At 42.2% G+C, this 20,845-nt stretch overlaps 1 protein-coding gene across 1 annotated transcript in view; it reads left to right on the top strand.

Moving 5' to 3' along the window:
* Positions 1 to 20,845, top strand: part of FRMPD3 (FERM and PDZ domain containing 3) — an 89,415-nt gene that overhangs the window by 48,876 nt on the left and 19,694 nt on the right. Inside the window, exons 7-12 of the mRNA XM_077146580.1 lie at positions 229 to 360; positions 1,739 to 1,858; positions 6,790 to 6,926; positions 7,267 to 7,393; positions 9,464 to 9,553; positions 11,289 to 11,468. Of these exons, the coding sequence (XP_077002695.1) occupies positions 229 to 360; positions 1,739 to 1,858; positions 6,790 to 6,926; positions 7,267 to 7,393; positions 9,464 to 9,553; positions 11,289 to 11,468 (786 nt within the window). The remainder of the gene's footprint in view (positions 1 to 228; positions 361 to 1,738; positions 1,859 to 6,789; positions 6,927 to 7,266; positions 7,394 to 9,463; positions 9,554 to 11,288; positions 11,469 to 20,845) is intronic.

The raw sequence follows: 20,845 nt of genomic DNA, 5'->3' as shown, positions 1-20,845 counted from the left end.
GCAGTAATGCATCACTTTACTCTTCCTCAAGCACAACACGTGGGCCACCATAGAGGCTGGACATCTTCTCTTGAGCCCCTGTATTTCTGCCTATCCCCCTTTCCCAACTTCAGCCTTCTCCCCAGGACTATGTTTCTTAGTGTTCCATACCCTTTCCCCATATATGGTGCTTAGAGTAGCTTAGAGTTGGAACAGATCTCCCTCTCAGGGCTCTTTTCTCTTCCACAGGATGTGATGGTGACATTACAGGACCGTCTTTCCCTGAGGTACATTGAGCACTTTGCTCTCGTCCTTGAATATGCTGGGCCAGAACAGAATCACAAGTTCCTGCTTCTCCAGGACAAGCAACCCCTGGCTTATGTAAGTACCTACTTTGTCCTGGCTTGATAGCTTTGCATGTGACCTCTACTAGAGAAGAGGACACAAGACACTTCCTGTCTGGAAAATTAATAATGTTATGTTCAGAAAGCTCCCAGTGGTCCTAGTTCTCAACTACTTACTTCCAGAGGCCTTCTGGAAATATCCCTTGTGAACTAAGAAGGGCTTAAAGATCTTGGTCTTTAGTGGGAAACATGTGGGGTGGTAAAGCCCTACCTGTTAGATTTTCCCACCTCCTGAGATGAAACTTGACCTTTCAGAGGAAGGTTGTAATCTGGAAGGGTCAGGCAATGGAATGGCTCAGGAGAGCTATCAGATCAAGCTAAGTGGGGGTTAGAAGTGGGCTGAGTGGGGCCAAGAATGGGCAGCATGTCACCCATATCGACTTTCAAGGTAGAGTAGGAAAAAAGGTCTCATCAGTATGTTTCCTAGCCCTTGCCATATGGAAAAAGGCTGGAGAAATCCAGGACAGGGTGGGTAATGTTTCACCAACAGTGAAGCACCAAGAAAGTTAGGCAGCCAGGGCCGGTCATTTTTTCCAGGTAGGGTGGGAAAGAGTTGGAGAGGGACACTTGAGAAGAAATATAATTTTAGAGCCCAAATAGAAGCTAAACAAAAAGCAAAATAATACACAAAACAATGAAAGGCTTTTAGGAAACAAAAGTTCTTCAACTTTAACCCTCAGTCAAATGCAATCCAGAGACTCATGGGTGGAAAAGGAAGGTTATGGATATTCTTGACGGAGACCTAAGCAACTGCTCCTATCCCTGCCAAGAGACATTTTGGATTCAATTAGTCTCTTGTTCCAAATGGGAATTTTAAAAAACTTTTTTTTAATATGGGAGGTTTCAAACATACACAAAAGTAGATGGAATAGTATAATGAACCTTGCTTACCCAACCCCAGTTTCAACAATTACCAATATATTGCCCTCTTGTTTCATCAGTATCTCCAAATGAGATTTTAAATCTTTGTCTTGTAACTGCCAGCTTACACTACTTGAGGCTAAGCCCCTATCAAGGTGAAGGCATTAACCCTACAGCAATAAAAGAATCTGAGAAGTCCTCTGGAACCACAATGTTCTGGAGCTTAGATCCAGTCATTAGCAAAAGGCCATGTCCTGGATAAGTGATTCAAACATTCTCATCACTTTGGGTCAGAAGAATTGCAGAAAAGACCTGTCTTCCTAATCACTTTCCTCTAAGGGTATTTGGAATTGTCCAAATGATGAACAGAGTAGGAAGCAGTAGCCTAGCTCTGCCCCAAACCCCACCTTGAGCAGCCACCTCAGTGGCTCCCTACCACCTCAGCCATTGATGCCAGATCTCTTTTCCTCCCATCTCTCATCCTTGGAATACAGGTGGTACAGCGGACACACTATCAAGGAATGAAATGCCTCTTCCGAATAAGCTTCTTTCCCAAAGACCCTGTGGAGCTGCTGCATCGGGATCCTGCTGCTTTTGAGTACTTATACATCCAGGTAGAGTTCAGCTTGGAGATAGACAGCCAGACTTCTGAGCAAACAAACAGGCAGGCTGTTCTGCCATCACAGTGAAGCTGCTATGTAAGTTTTACCAACCTCCAAGTAGCTCTGAAGGACCTTTCTTCTCTGCTGTCATTGTAGGCCATGGCCAATTTGGCTGGCCCAGTGACCTGAACTGGCTGTGGCTCAAAGTCCTGTCTAATTGTCCAGACAGATCTTACAGGTTTTCAAGAGTAAGCAATCCAAGTAACTCTGACACTTAGAGGACCCCAAGGCTTAAGGAGCACATTTGGGTCTCAGGGGTCCTAACCCCAAATACTCAGCTCCAGGAAGAAGATAATTCCCAATTCCGTTCATCCAGAAATATTTGCTGAACGCTTAACTCTGGGCCAGGCCCTATACTAGGTGCTGGCAACCAGAGGTGAGCAAAGAACTGTCCTGGCTCCCTAGAGCTCACAGGCAGATATGTGCACAAATAAAGTGCTGTGATAATGTAAAGCACAATGTCAATAGAGGCACTGAGGAAGCAGTTTGCTAACTCTACATGGGAGGGGGACAGTAAAGGCCTCACAAAGGAGTGATATGCATGCTATGAGACTTGAAGGATAAATAGTTTATATGTAAAGAGGTGGAATGGAAGGGACACATCCTAGGCAAGGGGACTTGCATTTACAAAGGCATGGTGACATGAAATAGCATGGCATGGTGAGAGAACTGCAAGAAATTTATTATGGCTGGAGTATAGGGTGTGAGGTAAGGAGCAGTAGGAAATGAAGTTTGAGTGACCAGAAGCACATGGTGAAGGGCTTGGTAGGCAGGCCCTGGCAAGTATGGGCCTTTTTATGCTGTAAGCTGGACAGTGGTTCTTAAAGTATGGTCCCTGGACCAGCAGCATCAGCATCAACTAGAAGCTTGTTAGAAAAGAGAATTCTCTGCCCTGCCTCAGTCTTAATGAATCAGAAACTTGGGGTAAGGTGGAACCTAGTAATGTGTATTTTAATAAGCCCTCCAGGTAATTCTGATGCATGCTGGAGTTTGAGAACAACTGCCTTAAGCATTATCTGGGAAGTTTTTGTTTTTTTTTTTTAAATGCTCTATCCCACCCAAGACCAAATAAATAACAATCTGTTGGTGAGGGGGTCCAAATATAGGTATTTTTTAAATTACTCAGGTAATTGTAATGTGCAGCCAAGGTAAAGAAATTCTGCTAGAGGACAAAGCACAGAAAGTTTTGAAGGAGATGAGCAATTTAGAAAGATCACAGATCTGAAGAAGGATACCAGTTTGGGAGCCATTGCAATTATTCAGAGAAATGATGAGAACTTGAATCAGGGCAATGATGGAGGAGGTGGGATAGGATTCAAGAGGTATTTAAAAGGTAGAATCAATGGGGCTTGACTCAATGAGCATTGGTAGAGGTGATATCATTTCCCAAGTTAGGGAATATAGGCAGTGGAATGGGTTTTGGGAAAATATAAATTCAGTTTTGGATTATGTTGAGTTGAAGAGGAAAAAACCTCAAAACCAATCTGTCTCTGATGATGATACCTAGGGATGTGCTATGAGACATCATGGTTGTTCTTTGTCCCATCTGACCACCTAAAATGTAAGGAACATTTCTTAAACATCCTCAGATTCCTTTAACAGCACTCTAGAGGGCAATAAGTTGTGGTTGCTCTATGAATTTTGTAAGTTTAGTTCCCATTTTGTTTGCCCCTAAATTTATTCATTCAAGCTTCAGGAGATTTCCTTGGTTCTAATATTTTGGAATTTGGTGACAAGACCATGTTGTGATGATATAGACTTCAGCTCTGTCTTTTTTTTTTTTTTTTAACTTAACAGCTTTATTGAGGTCAAGTAAAAAACACAGAAAACTGTGCATATTTAAAGTATACAATTTGATAGGTTTTCACATATGTATGTAACTATGAAACCATTACCACAATTACAATATTTAATGCATCCAACACCACCAAAAGTTTCTTCTGGTTCCTTTGTATATTGTCCTCCCTGTCCCCAGGAAGCCACTGACCTGCTTTCTGTCACTATAGATCATTTTGCATTTTTTAGAGTTTTATATAAGCAAAACCATACAGATTGTACATTTGTTTTTGTTTGGCTTCTTTCCCTCAACATAATTATTTTGAGATTTATCCATGTTGTGTGTAGCTGTAATTCATTGTTTATCAATGGATGGAACTTTGGGTTTTTCCAGGTTTTGGCTATTACAAATAAAGCTCCTATGAACATCAGTGTTCAAGTCTTCATATGGACATATGCTTTCTTTTCTCTTGGGTAAATACCTAGCACTGGAATGGACTGATCATGTAGTAGATGTATCTTTAATTTTTAAAGAAACTCCAATGCTGTTTTCCAAAGTAGTTGTACCATTTTACATTCCCACTCACCATGTATAAAGTTCCAGTTTCTCTGCATCCTTGTCAGCACCTGGTATTGTCAATATTTTATTTTAGCAATTATCATTGGTATCTGGTGATATTTCAGTCTGGTTTTCATTTGAATTTCCCTAATGATCAATTATGTTGAACCTCTTTTTATGTGCATATTTGCCATCATACATCTTCTTTGGTGGAATGTCTGTTCAAATCTTTTGCCCACTTTTTTATTGGGTTGTTTATTTTCTTATTATTAATTTTTTTTTTGGTCTTGCAAATTTACAGACTTTATTAGCTTTATTTTGGCTGAGGTACAAAAATAGTTTTAGATCTAGATTATTCCATAAAAAATAATGTGTAAGGAATTTGAATTTCCTTAGAAGAAAAAAATAGTAATTCAAGGTATCATTAGTTAGTAGCATTCTAATAAACCTTCCAGCTCTTTTTTTTATTAATTAAAAAAAATTAACTAACACAATATTTAGAAATCATTCCATTCTACATATGCAATCAGTAATTCTTAATATCATCACATAGATGTATGATCATCATTTCTTAGTACATTTGCATCGATTTAGAAAAAGAAATAGCAAGACAACAGAAAAAGAAATAAAATGATAATATAGAGAAAAAATAAAAAGAATACAAAAAATATATATAAAAACAAACAAACAAACAAAAAAACTATAGCTCAGATGCAGCTTCATTATTATTGATTTTTGACAGCTCTTTATATATTCTGTATTCAAGTCCTTGGTTGAATATGTTGTCTTCAGTTTTTTGTCTTTTCAGCCTTTAAACTGTGTCCTTCAGTGAGGAAAAGTTGGGATTTTTATGAAGTCCAGTTTGTTAATTTGTTCTTTTATGAATCACACTTTTGGTGTCATATCTAAGAAATCTTTGCCCAATCCAACGTCACAAATATTTTCTCTTGTTTTTTTCTGTTAGAAGTTTTATAATTTTAAGTTTTATATTTGGGTTTATCGTCCATTTTGGGTTAACTTTTGTATATATATGGTGTGAGGTATGGATCAGAGTTCTTTTTTTTTTTGCACATGGATAACCAATTGTTCCAACACCATTGGTTCAGAGACATTCCTTTCTTCATGAATTGCCTTTGCACTGTTGTCAAAAATCAGTTGCCTGTCTATGTGTGGATCTATTTCTTAAACTCTATTCTGTCCCATTGACCTATTTGCCTATCTTTTTACCAATATCACACTCTTTTGCTCACTGTAGCTTTATAGTAAGTTCTGAAATCAGGTGGTAGTTTATCCTCCAACTTTGTTCTTCTTTTTCAAAATTGTTTTGACTTTTCTAGACCTTTGCATTTCCATGTGAATTTTAGAACCAGCTTGTCAATTTCTATAAAAAAAAAACTTGCTGTGATTCTGACTGGGATTATGTTGAATCTATAGGTTGATTTGGGGAGTATCAACATCTTTACAATATTGAGTCTCCTGATCCATGATCACGGTATATTTCTACATTTATTTAGGTCTTTAATTTTCTCAGCAATGTTTTGCTGTTTTCAGTATATAAGTCTTTTGCATATTTTTTCTGATTTATTCCTAAGTGTTTCATAGTTTTTTGATGCTATTGTAAATGGTACTTATTTTTTCATTTCCTTTTCCAATTGCTTGTTGCTAGCATACAGACATACAACTGGTTTTTGTATATTGATCTTATATCCTGCAACCTTGCTCAACTCAATGATTAGTTCTAGTAGTTATTTTTGTAGATTCAATCAAATTTTCCACATAGATCATCATTGATAAAGCATTACTTTTCCAGTCTCCCCTATGTTGTGATGATACCACTATGACTGTTTAGTCCCTTAGCCCTTCCTGGTTCCACCTCAACAAAATGGGCAACTGGTCTAACCAACGTTGATACATTGATAGCTGGGACTCTGACCTTCAAGGTTTGAGTGTCACCATGCCCTTGGCCAGTAGTTCCAGGGGATCCCTTTTAGGATGATGTAGGGAAGATTGACTCGTCACTGTTTCTTTCAGACCCCAGGGAATAGAATATCTTTCCCACCCCTGCAGTCCATCTCTCACCCTAGGCTTCTAAGCCAGAGTCCATTGGAGAGTCCCTCACAATGGCTTTCTTCCTTTGTTCCCATCTGAGTTAGCAGAGGAGCCCTGTGTGGCTGGGGAATAAGTATAGGCCCCAGAGAAAAAGTGGGAGGGTTTCTTGTATCCGATGAAAGACAGTGCTACCATATCTCACTTTTGCAACAATCTGAACTTTCTGCCCACTTGTGCCTTTCCATTGTGTGTACCTGTCACTGAGAAGAAGACTGCCCAAAATCTGCTAAGTGTAGCAGACAGTGTCTCTGAGACCCTAGACTTCTCTTTTTTTCTTCTTCAAGGGCAGCATCTTCCTCTTGCCCTTAATCTAGGATGTCTTATTGATACCAGGATTATTTTCTGGGATGTAAAGTAGTAGATGGTGGGTGTGGGGGGCAGGGGGACAGGGAAGGAACATCTCCTCTAACTGAAGGGTTTGGACTCCCCTCTTTCACAGAGTCGAAATGATGTTATCCGTGAACGCTTTGGAATGGACCCCAAGCCAGAGATGCTATTGGGCCTTGCTGCCCTCCACATCTACATCACTGTCTCAGCCACTCGTCCTAGTCAGAAGATCTCGCTCAAGAATGTAGAGTGAGTTATGCTGGGGCCCTTTGGGATGGAAGCAGATAGCTGAGTAGGGAAAAGATGCAAGGGTTGAGCTATGCCATGCCATGCTTTTTAGGAATGTAAGGCATATGATGACAGTGGAAATGACTTGGAGTTTCTCACACCTAGACATGAGGCCCTTGAGCTCTAACTTCTACTAGGAAACTGGCCAATGCTGTGTCTCTGCACTCATCCTTCTTTCTTTTTCTCCAGTCTCTATCCTTCCATTTCTGTATCAGATTCAGTCATTTTCTGTCTTACCATCTTCCTTTCTCTGTCTCACATTGTTTCCCTCACTACTTTCATACTTTTCTTCTGCTTTTAGGAAGGAGTGGGGCCTGGAACCCTTTCTCCCCCCCTCTCTCCTGCAAGGCATCAAAGAGAAGAACCTCCGGAAATCTCTCTCACAGCAACTAAAGGCTCATCAAACACATCCTTCTAGTGGCACCAAGGTACCCAGAGTAGGTCATCAGGTGCCCTCCTCAGACACTGGTGGCCTTGGGGGGGCTCATGGGTGGGTTTTTTTACAGGGCCTGCTCCTCTGGAAAGCCTCACCACACTCTGACTCAGGTGCACATTAATTGTGGCTGGAGAGGGGTTTTCCCCAGGCCTGAGCCTTCCCTAGAAACAGCTGGTTTAGTGCCAGATCATTGGGAGAACTCCAGGTTCTCAGAGCAAAAGGACCAAGATGCAGGAGGAGATAATTCTCAAGTCCTTTCACAATTGTAGCCGATGCCATTTGAGTACCTACAATGTGGAAAGTATTAGGCCCTAGGGGGGTGGGGGACACATGTTTTACATGGAAATTAGTGGTTTACATGAAAACTCACTAGTTTTCTAAATTCATCAGTCTTGGGATATGGAATTTGGGGAGGTAAAAGCCAAGTCCAGGTAGGATAAGGCATGACCTGGAAACTGGGTAGCATATGGAGGGCTCAGTAGGGATCTCCCTTGCCTTGTAGAGATCTCCTACTCCCTGCTTTCCCCAGCCCTCCAGGCCCTTCTTAATGTTATGTGGTTCCTTCTGCTTGTGCTTCCTGCTTAGGTGGCTGAATGGGTGGGGAGAGGGGCTAGAATGCAGATGTAGACACAAGACACAATTGCCTCCATATATTCTACCCATTCCAGAGTCCTTGCATTACCAACTAGCTTTTCTTTTAAAATGCAAATTTCCCCAGAGAGTTGAGCCATTCCTACCTTGCTGTGCATATTTAATAAGATTGTTTTCTTCCCAGCTGAGCATCAGAGCTCAACACCCATTTCTTCAGTAAACACTTTTTTTGAGGCACTCCAACGCTCAAGCTGGATATACAAAGATGAAAAAACTTGGTCTCTGCCCTCAAGTCAGTTACAGTCCAGTAGGGAAATATAACAGTCTCAATACAGTGTGAAAGGTGTGGGTGCTCTGGAAGCACAGAGAAGAAACAGCAAGCCCAGCCTGTGGGAGATGCCAACTCCATGAGTGCATTTGAACAAGAACTATGAGTTTGTCTAGACAAGATGGGTGGTCACTCCCATGTTGGGTGAAAGGAAGAGTCTCCCAGGCAAAGAGATAGTTCAGCATAAATCGTTCAGAAAACATAAGGAATGCGCATGGAGTGTGAAGGCAGGGGGCAAAGGGAGGGCAAGAGAGGATGCAAGAGGGTAGCCAACTTGTGGAGGGCCTTGGGTGCTATGGAAAAGAATATGTACTTCATCCTGTGGATAGTGGGGAGCCATTAAAGAGTCTAAGCAGGAAGCTGCTGTAACTAAACTAAAGTTTTCAAATGCTTCCTCTAACAGCATTGTGGGAGGTGGGGGGCTAAGGGAAATGAAGGTAAACTGGCTGTCTCCCTGTTAGTGGGGAGCACTGAGGCAATGACCATGGGCCTAGACACAAGGGATGGATAGGGTGAAAAGGGCTTTAAGAAGTAAAATCAAGATAATTTGGTGACTGATGGCCCTCAGGTGAAAGAACAAGGCAGGAGTCCAGTGTGACTCACAGGTTCTGGCTTGACTGCCTGGGGGATGCCAGTATTCTTTCAGACCCCAGGGAATAGAATATCTTTCCCACCCCTGCTGAGAGAGACTGTGAATGGCAGAGGAAGAGCAGGCTTGGGACTTATAAGTGTTCAATACTAAAGGCAGGACTCCCAGCTGGGGTTGACCAGTACCTAGGTGGCAATAGGGGGTCTGAAGGGTCTCAGGAGGGAGGTATAGATTAAGTGGGGTGTCAAAGTTCAGCAAAGGTATTGGAATTAAACCAAGAACAAAATGAGTAAGCTGGGTACTTTCAGAACAAGGATCAGGAGGTAGGAGAAAGATGTAGTAAAGGAGGTGGGATGCTAGAGAGAAGAGCAGTCCAAACTGCAACTGTTTTGCAATTTTACTGAATATCTCCTCACACTCCCACCCTGTGGTTTGCTGAGGAGTACCTGTCTACATCCTTGAAGAAGGATGTAGAGACTTCTTCAAGAGAAGATCAGTTTCCTTTTCCTGTGTTCCTCAGGCTCCTCTTATTTCTGGATGGGTTGTTTCCACAGGGCTCTGCTACACAGGCAAAACTCCAGTATCTTCGAATCCTGAATGAACTTCCAACCTTCACAGGCGTTTTGTTCAACACTGTGGGCCTGGTCAGTGAGGGCAGTGGCAGAGGGGCTGGGGAGATTTTGTTGGTATTTGTCCTTGGGTGGGGGTGGGGGGGCAGGAGCATTCTCCTAGAGATTTAGGGTGGCATTCTCTGTCAGCAAATATTTCTAAAGACCTTCCTTCCTCTTCCTCCTCCTCTGTCTTCCCTCCTGAGGTGCTCTGACCTGCCTCTGGTAAAAAGGTAAAGTAGGAGGAGGTCATTGCTTTTCAGTATCCCTCCATAACCCTTTTGAACCTCCCTTTCAGGAGTCAGCAAACTGTTTCTGTAAAGGGCCAGGTAGTAAATGTTTAGGCTTTGCAGGCAGGACTCTCGCTGCTACTCAGTTATGCCATTGTAGTATAAGAACAGCCATAGACAATAAAATGCATAAAAAGATGAATGTGGCTGTGTTTCAATAACTATTTTCGGTTGCTGAAATGTGAAGTTCATGTATGTATCATGTGTCACAAAATATAGTGCTTTTGATTACTCTCCAACCATTTAAAAGTGTAAAACCCATTCTTATCTCTTGAGCCATAAAAAAATAATGTGGTGGGCCAGATTTGGCCCACAGGCCATAGTTTGCCGACTCCTGCTCTATTTCATCGCTTCTCACACACCCACAGTCTCCCACCCTAAGCTTCCTGAGTCCTTATACTTCCCCCTGCCTGCTGAGGGCCTCTGCTGTAGCAACACCCCTCTGGGACAGATCATGGCTGGTCCCCCAAGACTGTGTCCCAGGCTAATTTGCCCTAGTAAGCCGTGGTGAGAGGAAATTTAAATTATCCTGCTGACTGGTTCTAGATACTTGTCATGCTCTTAGGAGCACATGCCATGTTATTGGGGCACACTGGCAGAAAGCAACTTATCAGAGTGTTTACAGGAAGACAGAAGAAGTTCCTCAGGGTAATGCAAAACCCAGGGAATTGGCCAGCGGAGGGCTCAGGCTTGAGAGCTCCAAGGAGTCTGTCAGTACCAGTTAAGGGAATTCAGTCCATCAGGCATAGTGGTAACCATTTACATGCTAGGATCTGAGGAACACTGAAGGCCCACTGCTCCTCCCTCTACTCCCATAAACACCCTTAAATGTCTCTTCTACCCACCTGTCAATGCTGAAATTCTTATTGTCCATTCATCTCGTTAAGCACCTATTCAAAGTCAAAAATCTTAGAGAGAAGGGAACTAATTAAGCTCCCAATCAACCCTTCACACCTCAAGCAGAATTACTTTATCAGTTCAGCTTTTAGCAAAGTCTTAAAGGAAATCAGGCACTGGGTGAGATCTGCAAATTTTAATTAAGGCTGTTGGTAGAAGCAGGGTAAAGAACAAAAGGATGTCACCTGGTCAGATAGAGCACTGGGTAGGGGCCTTGAATGGTCTGAAGCAAGAAAAGGAAAGTCCCTAGGGCTTGGTAGAGTGAGGGTGCTCAAAGGAAATTTTAAAAGGCACTAAAACAAACCTCACTTACTTCACAATTTTACTAGAGCCATCCTTGCTGCCACCCACTTAACCACAGCTGAGGCTAAGATGTCCATTTAGAATCATGATCCAGGGCCCTGCTCTGGGAACAGGGATGCCCCAGACCATTTTTCCGTCAAGGTTGTCCTCCTGCCCTGGCACTGAGACACAAATATCTCCAGACCTCCCAGCAAAACTGGTTCAGTGTTTTTTTCTATTTCCTTCCCCTGCCTCCTCTGCCCTTCTTTCTCTAAATGCTGTCTACCACCCTTGGACATCAGGATGAGAAGCAGTCAGCCACCACTCTCCTGGTTGGACCCCGTCATGGCATTAGCCATGTTATTGACCTCAAAACCAACCTCACCACTGTGCTGTCCGAGTTCAGCAAGATCAGCAAGATCCAGCTGTTCCGGGAGAACCAGGGCGTGGCCCGAGTGGAGACAAGCATCCTGGATGCCAAGGTAAGCCCCGCTTTGAGGGGCTGCTTTTTCCAAGTCAGCACAGTGTAGGCCCAGGCCTTGGAAACAAAGGAAAAAGTACACTTAAGACTCCAACCAAGTTACAAAGAGAGTTTGAACCTGTGAGGTGAGGTTCAGTGTTTCTGAAGTGGTTCAGACTCTGGGTCCCCTTGGACTCATCTTTCTTTTTTCCTATTTTTTTTTTCACAATCACACAAGTCACATTGCAAAAGCTATATCATTAATCATTCATCTTCAAGAAACATGGCTTCTGGAACACAGCTCTACAGTTTCACGCACTTCCCTCTAGCCTCTCTAATACACCTTAGACTAAAAAGGGGATATCTATACAGTGCATAAGAATAACCTCCGGGTAACCTCTCCACTCTGTTTGAAATTTCTCAGCCACTGACACTTTATTTTGTCTCATTTTTCTCTTCCCCCTTTCGGTCGAGAAGGTTTTCTCAATCCCTTGATGCTGAGTCCCAGCTCATTCTAGGATTTCTGTCCCACGTTGCCAGGGAGGTTTATACCCCTGGAAGTCATGTCCCACATAGAGAGGGGGAGGGCAGTGAGTTTGCTTGCCATGTTGGCTGAGAGAGAGAGAGAGGCCACATCTAAGCCACAAAAGAGATTCTCTGGGGGTGACTCTTAGGCCTAATTTTAAGTAGACTTAGCCTATCCTTTGCGGGGATAAGTTTCATATAAACAAACCCCAAGATTGAAGGCTTGTGGTCTCATCTTTCTTTCCCTCAACCCTCTGGGGCAAGCTGTTTTGACCACAGGTGAGTCAGTGCTAGGGAACGCAATGGGGATTGTCAGATCAACCCATGAGAAGTCATAAGCAGAGTGTCAGGACAAGAGAATTGGAGAACTTGGAGCTATCCCTAGACCAGTGTTTCCCAATCTTTCTCATTTCATAGCACATCTAGAGAATAATTTTTATGTGCAATACTGGGGTAAAAGGACCAGTCCCAGAGAGTCTGTCCACCCCATGCACTGCGTGGCTGCTCCAGAGATTGAAGAAATTATATTTTGGCTCTTTCTCTACCCATTCAGTGTGCACACTGACTAGGGAGCCCTAGCAGAGGCACACACAGTTTGTATCATGTCTGAGTATGTGATTAGAAATGAGAGGGTCTGCAGAGAAGGGGAAAAGTCCCCCCATTTCAACTTCCAGAGTCCTGCTCTTCCAGAACCCTAGAAAATTTCCCATAGACCAGGTCTTTCAGATCTGGCAAGTAGCTGTTGCCTGTGCAAAGTCTGACAGCCTGGTCAGCCGCCCCCTCGACAACTCACAGGTTCAAACACCCGGTGACCAGTATGGGTGGAGGCAGGCCTTTTTCTCAGCTGGCAGAAACTGTTAGAGGGGGAGCAATTTTCCTCTTTTAAAGTATTTCCCAGGGAGAGATGTTGTTAGCACATTAAGGGGTGGAATGTTTGCTGCTTCTAAAAGAGCAAATTATTTTCTCTATCCTCATATTTATGAACCCAGAAAGCTTAAATATGTTAATTTTTCCATCGGTGATTGATTCGCATGTTCCCCATAGGTTTAGGAACCTGCTTGGAGCTGATGTTTAATTGGCTTGTGGTTAGTTCCTAAACCAATGATTGCTGCCTCCTCAGATGCTGTTGGGTAAAAGGCCAAATGGATCTGTAGGCTAGGCAGAGGAAAGACAAATCATGGAAGACAGAGGTGCTCCTGTAAAATAAAATGGTTTTAAAATTAGAGATGCAGCTCTCCTTCTGTATTCTATGAGTGATTCTCAACATTGGCTACATAATATAATTTCTGTGAGAGCTTTGAAAAATTACAGGTGCCTGGGTCCTACTCCCAGAGATTATGATTTAGTTGGTCAGGGGTACAGCCTGGGCATCAGGATTTATTTATGTTTCAGTTCCCCAGTGATTCTGTAGTACCACCAGGTTTGAGAATCACTGGCCTATGGGACCAGAGCTCTGAGAGGAAACAGGGAGAGGAGGGGATCAGTGGGTATTGCCTGAGTGAGGAGCACTATACTAATTTCTAGAAGTAATTCTGCCACAATCGTGGACCTGATTGCTACCCTGGAGGAGCTATGCTCTTATTGGGAAGATAAGACAAAGACATATGACCTGCCTTAAAAACACAACATCACAACAAGTATAGAGCTCTAGAATCAGACCAGATTCTGATCCCGGTTCTACCACTTCCTGTGTGGCTTTGAGCAAGTGTCTTAACCTCTCTGATCCCTGATTTCCTCAACTGCAGGGTGGCGTACCTATCTCAAAAGGTTTTTCATGAGGATTAAATAAGAAAATGTATGTAAAATGTCTTAGCACAGTGCCTGGCACAAACTACGTACTCAACAAATGGGACCTGTTATTTTTTTTTCAAATGCAAAACATCAGCAAAGAAAAATTCATATGAAGTAAATTTTGTAGATAATTGTGGAGGGGAACACGGAACTAAAAGACAACAATGTGCTAACCAGAACTGGCTTCCTGCAAGAGGGTGTTTTAAGCTGGATCTTGAAGTGATAGGCGTGGATTAGCAGAGAAGTGAGAACTGTTCAAAGGCAGAGAGCAAGCTCAGGAATAATAAGCAAGCCATATGTGCAAGTCTGTAAGCACAGTTGCTTGGCTAGCGAGGAGAATAACAAGAAAGAGATTGGAGAGATTGGGGGTAGGTAGAACAACTTGATTAAAAGCCTCAAAGTCCAGTCAGAGAAATTTAGATTGAATGTGAAGAATAGTGGGAAGCCACTGTATTTCTTTGAGCAGAGGAGTGACAGTGAAAGCTGACTTTGATCACTGTGCAAGATGAATAAGAGCAAGACGAGTTTGAAATCAGGGAGGTGAAGATGGGCTCATGACTACTAGTCAAGGGGTGAAGGGATAAGGGCCTGAGCTGGAGGGACAATAGTTGGAAGGTTTGAACATATTTAATTACAGTAATTAGAAAAAGAAAAAGTGAATGTGAAACCCGTAGAATCATTAAGGATGGACACACATACCACCACCATCCCCACTGATACCTTGCATGCACATTACATCACATATTGCATTATCATACCTAACCCCTTCATTGCCTACTGCATGGCCAAGTGAGCCAAAGAACAGTGCTATGTGCGTAACACACAGTGAGTTCAAATCACCAGTGGGTGGAGAGGTGAAAGACCACATTATGGGATAAACAAGAGTGATGGTGAATGGAGGGGACTAGGAGAAGTCCCCATTTTGCTGTGTGGGAAATGTTGAATGTGTGGGTAGATTATGTGAGTACCCAGAGATGCAACCATCAGTTAATAGTTCACATATACCCTACCTTAAGCCACCAGTACAATGCATATGAAAAACTAGAAGCAATTATCTACTCTACATCAGGATTTTTCCACTTTATAAAAAAGATTTACCATGTGCAGTAGGAAGAATAATGGCCCCCCAAAGACATCTATGCCCTAATCCTCGGAACCCATGAATATACTATGTTATATAGCAAGAGGCAATTGAAGTCGCAGATGGAATTAAGATTGCTGACTTTTAAGATAGAGAGCTTATTCTGGATTTTCAGGGTGGGCCCAGTATAATCACAAGAGCCTTAAATAAGTGGAAAATGGAAGCAGAGGAGGTGGCCAGATTAATGCAGTGTGAGTATTCAGCCAATGTCACTGGCTTTGTAGATGGAGGAATAGGACCATGGGCCTAGGAACACAAGTGGCTTCTAGAAGCTATAAAAGGCTAGGAAATGGATTCTCCCTTAGAGCCTCCAGAAGGAATGCAGCCCTGCATTCCTTGATTTTAGTCCAGTGAGACTTACCTAAGATTTCTGGCCTTAAGCCACGAAGTTTGTAGTAATTTGTTACAGTAGCAATAGGAAACTAATGCACCATGAGATTCTGTCACATAGCAAGTTCTCAAATATTGCATTAAAGATATGATTGACAAGATTGATAAATCTTCTGCTCAGACCCAACTTTGTTACATAAAATCAGATACACCTGTAATCAGAGATGTCTGCTCTTTGCATCACTAGTTGTGAGTCAGTGCCCTATGACATGAACAGGGCCGTATTTATCCCTTCCTCAGACAAATCATCAGAAACAGGATCAGCAATATAGTGGGATAGTAAAAGAGGACGATTGAGGGGGGATAATCAAGGTAGCAATTTGACAGTCATTTAGTGTGAACTTAATATTGCAAGGAACCATGCTAAGTATGGAGTGGGGGTGGGGATACAAAGATGAAAACAACATAACAAAACATGGCTTCTGGCTCCCAAGAAGCTTACCATCTTGTAGCATAGAAAGAAGTGTACAAATAAGTAAGGAAATCCCACAGAAGCGATACCAAGAAAATGTTAGAGGAATGCAGAGGAGGGCAAAATCAATTCGGGGGGTGGGGGTGGGGTGAGGATTAAGGAAGATTTCCTGTGTCAGCCGTTATCTGCAGTTCCTGAGAGGTGACTCTCTTTACATATGTGCACAATGGGAAGGGTTTGGGAAGCTCCGTACTAGAGAATGGCTTCCCTGGACTCAGCTGGCATCTATCTGTAGTATCAGTGTTGTGCCGAAGCCTGCTCACAGGGCCTTTTTTTTTTTTTTTTTTTTTTTTTTTTTTTTGCATGGACAGGCACCGGGAATCACACGGGCTCTTTAAGGGCCAGTTGGGCACTGTTTAGTTTGTTAAAGCTGCTGGAATGGAATGGCTTTTAAAAAGGGAATTTATTAAGTTGCAAGTTTACAGTTCTAAGACTATAAAAATTTCCAAACTTAAGGCATCTGAAGAAAGATACCTTGCTCAAGAAAGGCTGATAGGTCCAGAACACCTCTGTCAACTGGGAAGGCACATGGTGATGTCTGCTAGCTTTTTCTACGGGCTTCTTCAAACGGCTTCCATGGGGGTATTTTCTTTCTGCATCTCCAAAGGTCTCTGGCTGTATGGACTCTAAATGGTTCTACAGTGGTGCCCTCTTAAAGGACTCCAGTAAGCAACCCCGCTTTGAATGGGCAGAGACATATCTCCATGGAAACAACTTAATCTAAAGCTCGCACCCAGCAATATACTGAATCAGGGTTAAAGAACACAGCTTTTCTGGGGTACACAACAGTTTCAAACCAGCACAGGCACATAGCTTCTAACTCTGCATTCAGCGTCATCACATAGACAGCTTGAAAGTGGCCCTGGTGGGACAGAAATCCTAGAATGAGCTGGGACTCAGCATCAAGAGATTGAGAAATCCTTCTCAACCGAAAGGGGGAAGAGAGAATTGAGACAAAATAAAGTGTCAGTGGCTGAGAGATTTCAGACAGAGTCAAGTTATTATCCCGGAGGTTATTCTTATACATTATATAGATATCCCCTTTTTAGTTTAAGGTGTATTAGAGAGGCTAGAGGGAAATGCCTGAAACTGTAGAGCTGTGTTCCAGTAGACTTGATTCTTAGAGATGAATGTATAATATAGCTTTCACAATATGACTATGTGATTGTGAAAACCTTGTGTCCAAAGCTCCTTTTATCTATGGTATAGACAGATGAGTAAAAAATATGGATTAAAAATAAATAAATAATAGGGGAAACAAATTGAGTAGATTGAAATACTAGTGATCGATGAAACGGAGTGGTAAGGGGTATAGAAAAAAATAGGGGGAACAAAGGTTAAAATCTATTGGGTAGATGGAAATACTAGTGGTCAATGAGAGGCAGGGGTAAGGGTATGTATGAGTTTTTTCTTTTTTGTTTTTATTTCTTTTTCTGGAGTGATGCAAATGTTCTAAAAAATGATCACAGTGATGAATATACTATGTGATGATATTGTGGGCCATTGATTATACACCATGTATGGAATATTTGTATGTCAAGAATGTTTGTGTTGTATGTTGTTTATCAGTAAAAATATTTAAAGAGAAAAGAAGAAGAAAGTGGCCCTGATGGGAGTATTTACACCAGGAAAATTAGCAAATGTTACAAATCAGAACTTCAGAGAACTGGTTGCTCAACATTTACTAGCAAACCACTGCATAGGGTACACAAAAGAAAAGCTGTCTGAACTGATTTCCTTAACAAGGGACATGGAATTTAGAAACCAGGCTTGGCTTATTTCCTCCTAGATAAGCCACTCTGGTCTGGGAATATTCTGAAAAGACCCGGTAAAACTAAAATTATTCACTTAAAGCAGTCGTTCTCAGTCCTGACTGCACATTAGAATCACGTGTGGAGATTAAAAACCACTTGATACCCAGGTCCTTACTCCCAGACTACTTAAATCAGAATCTCTGAGGGTGGGGCCCAGGAGTTTGTAGTGTTTCTTTAAAAAAAAAAACAAACAAAACTCAGGTGATTCTAATACACATCTGGCCTGAAACCACTGTCTTAAAATTATATTCTGCCTTGCCTCCAAATTGGCTGGCTATGCCAATTAGCTTTCCCCCTATCCCTCCAGGCCCCTTTCCTGTTTTCAGGGATGCTAGAATGAGCTGAGGCTACCCCAGGGCCAGTCCCCTCCCTAGCTGCCATCCCAAAGTGCTGGTGACTTAGAACTCCCTGGACACCCTGGAAGAAGATGGAGTTGGAGCATATCAAATGAATTCCAGTTGTGCCTTCTTACAGCTGGTCCATGCATCAAACGCCATTTTCCTTTTCTCATTTTCCATTTGTAACTGACTTGGGCACATTTAGTTAGTTTTCACCTCAACGCACTTGATCTTAGTGAAGTGAGCATGACATAGTGTTCAGGAAGGTTTCTCCAAGAGGCAGCAGTCTGGGACTAAGACACCACTGGGCCATTATCATACCCCATTACCACAGAAGCACATAAGGAGGTAAAGAACCCATCAAAGGAATGTCCCAAGGGATCTCTTGTGGACTAGTGTGTCTCCTATTCTCATGTTTGAGCTTTATTGCTCTAGTGCCTTTTGTAGGAACAAGCATTACAGTAGACATCATGATCATCAAAATTCTATTTTAAATAAGTGTTGTTTTTGAAGGTCTCTGAGAAAACCTATCCAACTTATTTGCTTGCCTGCCTTTGATTTGATTTTTACCCCTGCTGGCAAAAAGCACATCTGTGTTCCCTTTACAAGCTGCATTTTGCCTGTGCTAGGGCCTAGTTGGCTGTCTAGGGAGTCAGAGGAGAGGCTTCTGATGCCAGCTAGGGATGGGCTTGGCCCTCTCGGTGCACAAGAATTTGCCTTCATTCTGTTTTATTACCTACTTGGGGCTATGTTTGGGGCATGAAATAAGAGGGGGAAACTGAAGTAAATTCAGACAGTTAAGTCAATGAGCCGGTAACTCACTGGGCCTCCAGTTGGTAATTCTGTTCATTAGCCCACCAACCAGGTATCTAACCAGTCAGAATGGCAAGATGTTAGGCACTCTGCCTGTCCTATAGCCATATTGTCAGTCAGCCCATCAGTGAGTGAGTCAGACTGCCCTTCAGTCAGCCAGTCCATCAGTCTGTCCATCAGTTAGTCAGCCAGTCAGTCAGTCTTTGCTTAAATTGTCCCTTATTTTTCAGTCAATGCCATTTCCTCAAAGCAGCTCTCTCCAACTTTTGAATCCAAATTACTCATATATGCAACATTCACACGTGCATACACACACACACACACACACACACACACTGCTCCAGGATATTATATGTTCCAGTAGATCTCTTTACTTTTCTTTCATAGCACTTGTAACAGCTTGCAGTCATATTCATTTGTGTGATTTATGGTGTATATTTCCTGCTAGATTATAAGCTCCATGTAGACAGGAACTGGGTGGGCCTTGTTCTTTTTTTTCAAATGCAGTTTTATTGAGATATATTCACACTGCATACAGTCCATCCAAATTATACAATCAAAGACTCACAGTATCATCACATATTTCATCATCATCACATTCAATTTTTTTATCATCACATAGTTGTGTATTCATCACCATGATCATTTTTTGAGAAGACTTGTATCACTTCAGAAAAAGAAATAAAAAGAAAAAAGAAAAAATGCATGCCTCCCATACCCCTTACCCCTCCCTCTCATTGATTACTAGTATTTCAATCGACCCAATTTATTTTACCCCTTAGCCCCCCCTCCATTATTTATTTATTTTTGGTCCTTATTTTTTTACTCATTCGTCCACACCCTGGATAAAGGGAGCACCAGCCACAAGGTTTTCACAATCACACGGTCACATTGAAAAAGCTATATAGTTAAACAGTCATCTCCAAGAATCAAGGCTACTGGAATACAGTTCAACAGTTTCAGATACTTCCCTCTAGCCATTCCAACACACCATAAACTAAAAAAGGATATCTATATAATGCATAAGGATAACCTCTCTACTGTATTTGAAATCTCTCAGTCACTGAAACTGTATTTTGTCTTTCTCTTTTCCCCTTTTTGGTCAAGAAGGCTTTCTCAATCCCATGATTCTGGGTCCCAGTTCATCCCAGAAGTCCTGTCCCACATTGCCAGGGAGATTTACACCCCTCGGAATCATGTCCCACATAGGGGGTAGGGTAGTGTGTTCACCTGCCAAGTTGGCTTAGGGAGAGGCCACATCTGAGCAACAAAAAAGGTTTTTTTTTATATGGGCAGGCACCGGAAATCGAACCCGGGTCCTCGGGCATGGCAGGCAAGCATTCTTACCTGCTGAGCCACCGTGGCCTGCCCCAAAAAAGGTTTTGTGGGAGTGAATTAATTATCAGTAGGCTTAGCTTCTCCTTTGTAGCAATAAGTTTCATAGGGGCAAGCCCCAAGATTGACAGCATGGCTTATTAAATTGGTTGTCCCCAATGCTTGCGAGAATATCAGGAATTTTCCACGTGGGGGAGTTTAATCACTTTAACCAAAAATAACATCTTCAATAGGTCCTATTTACAATGGGTTCACACCCACAGGGAAACAGATTAAGGTTAAAAACATGTGTTTATTGGGGTATATAATTCAACCTACCACATAAGGCACTTGGATTTTATCTTATAGATGATGAGCTTCACTAGTCAGAGATGGGTCTTATTCCTCCTCTTAATTTTTCTAGCACTTAGTGCCGATTCTGGCAACCCTGAAAAGTCAAGGTTATCCACAGCCCCATGACTGCCTTTCAGCCAATCTGCAATGATCTTTATCTGGAGACTTATCCCAAATAGATTGCATTCAGTCTGACCCAAATTTATTTTCTAGCCATACTTTAAAAATTGAAGTTCAGATATTGGGGAGGTTTCTTGAAAAGGTGCTGATTTTTTTATTATACCATTTTTGTATATCATCTCTAGATCTGTAAAGCAGTCAATGAGTTAACCCCAGTAGTAGTCTGATTTACAGTCAAGAACAGAAGTCAACAGAGTATGCTAGTATTTCCCTAAGTGGGTTAAAAAAGAAAAATATTATTATCATCAAATACCCTGTGAAATAAAC

The sequence above is a fragment of the Tamandua tetradactyla genome, chromosome X, assembly GCF_023851605.1.
Source record: "Tamandua tetradactyla isolate mTamTet1 chromosome X, mTamTet1.pri, whole genome shotgun sequence".
Classification (NCBI taxonomy): domain Eukaryota; kingdom Metazoa; phylum Chordata; class Mammalia; order Pilosa; family Myrmecophagidae; genus Tamandua; species Tamandua tetradactyla.
Note: the sequence above shows the minus strand (reverse complement) of the source record. Positions and strands in the feature narration are given on the sequence as shown.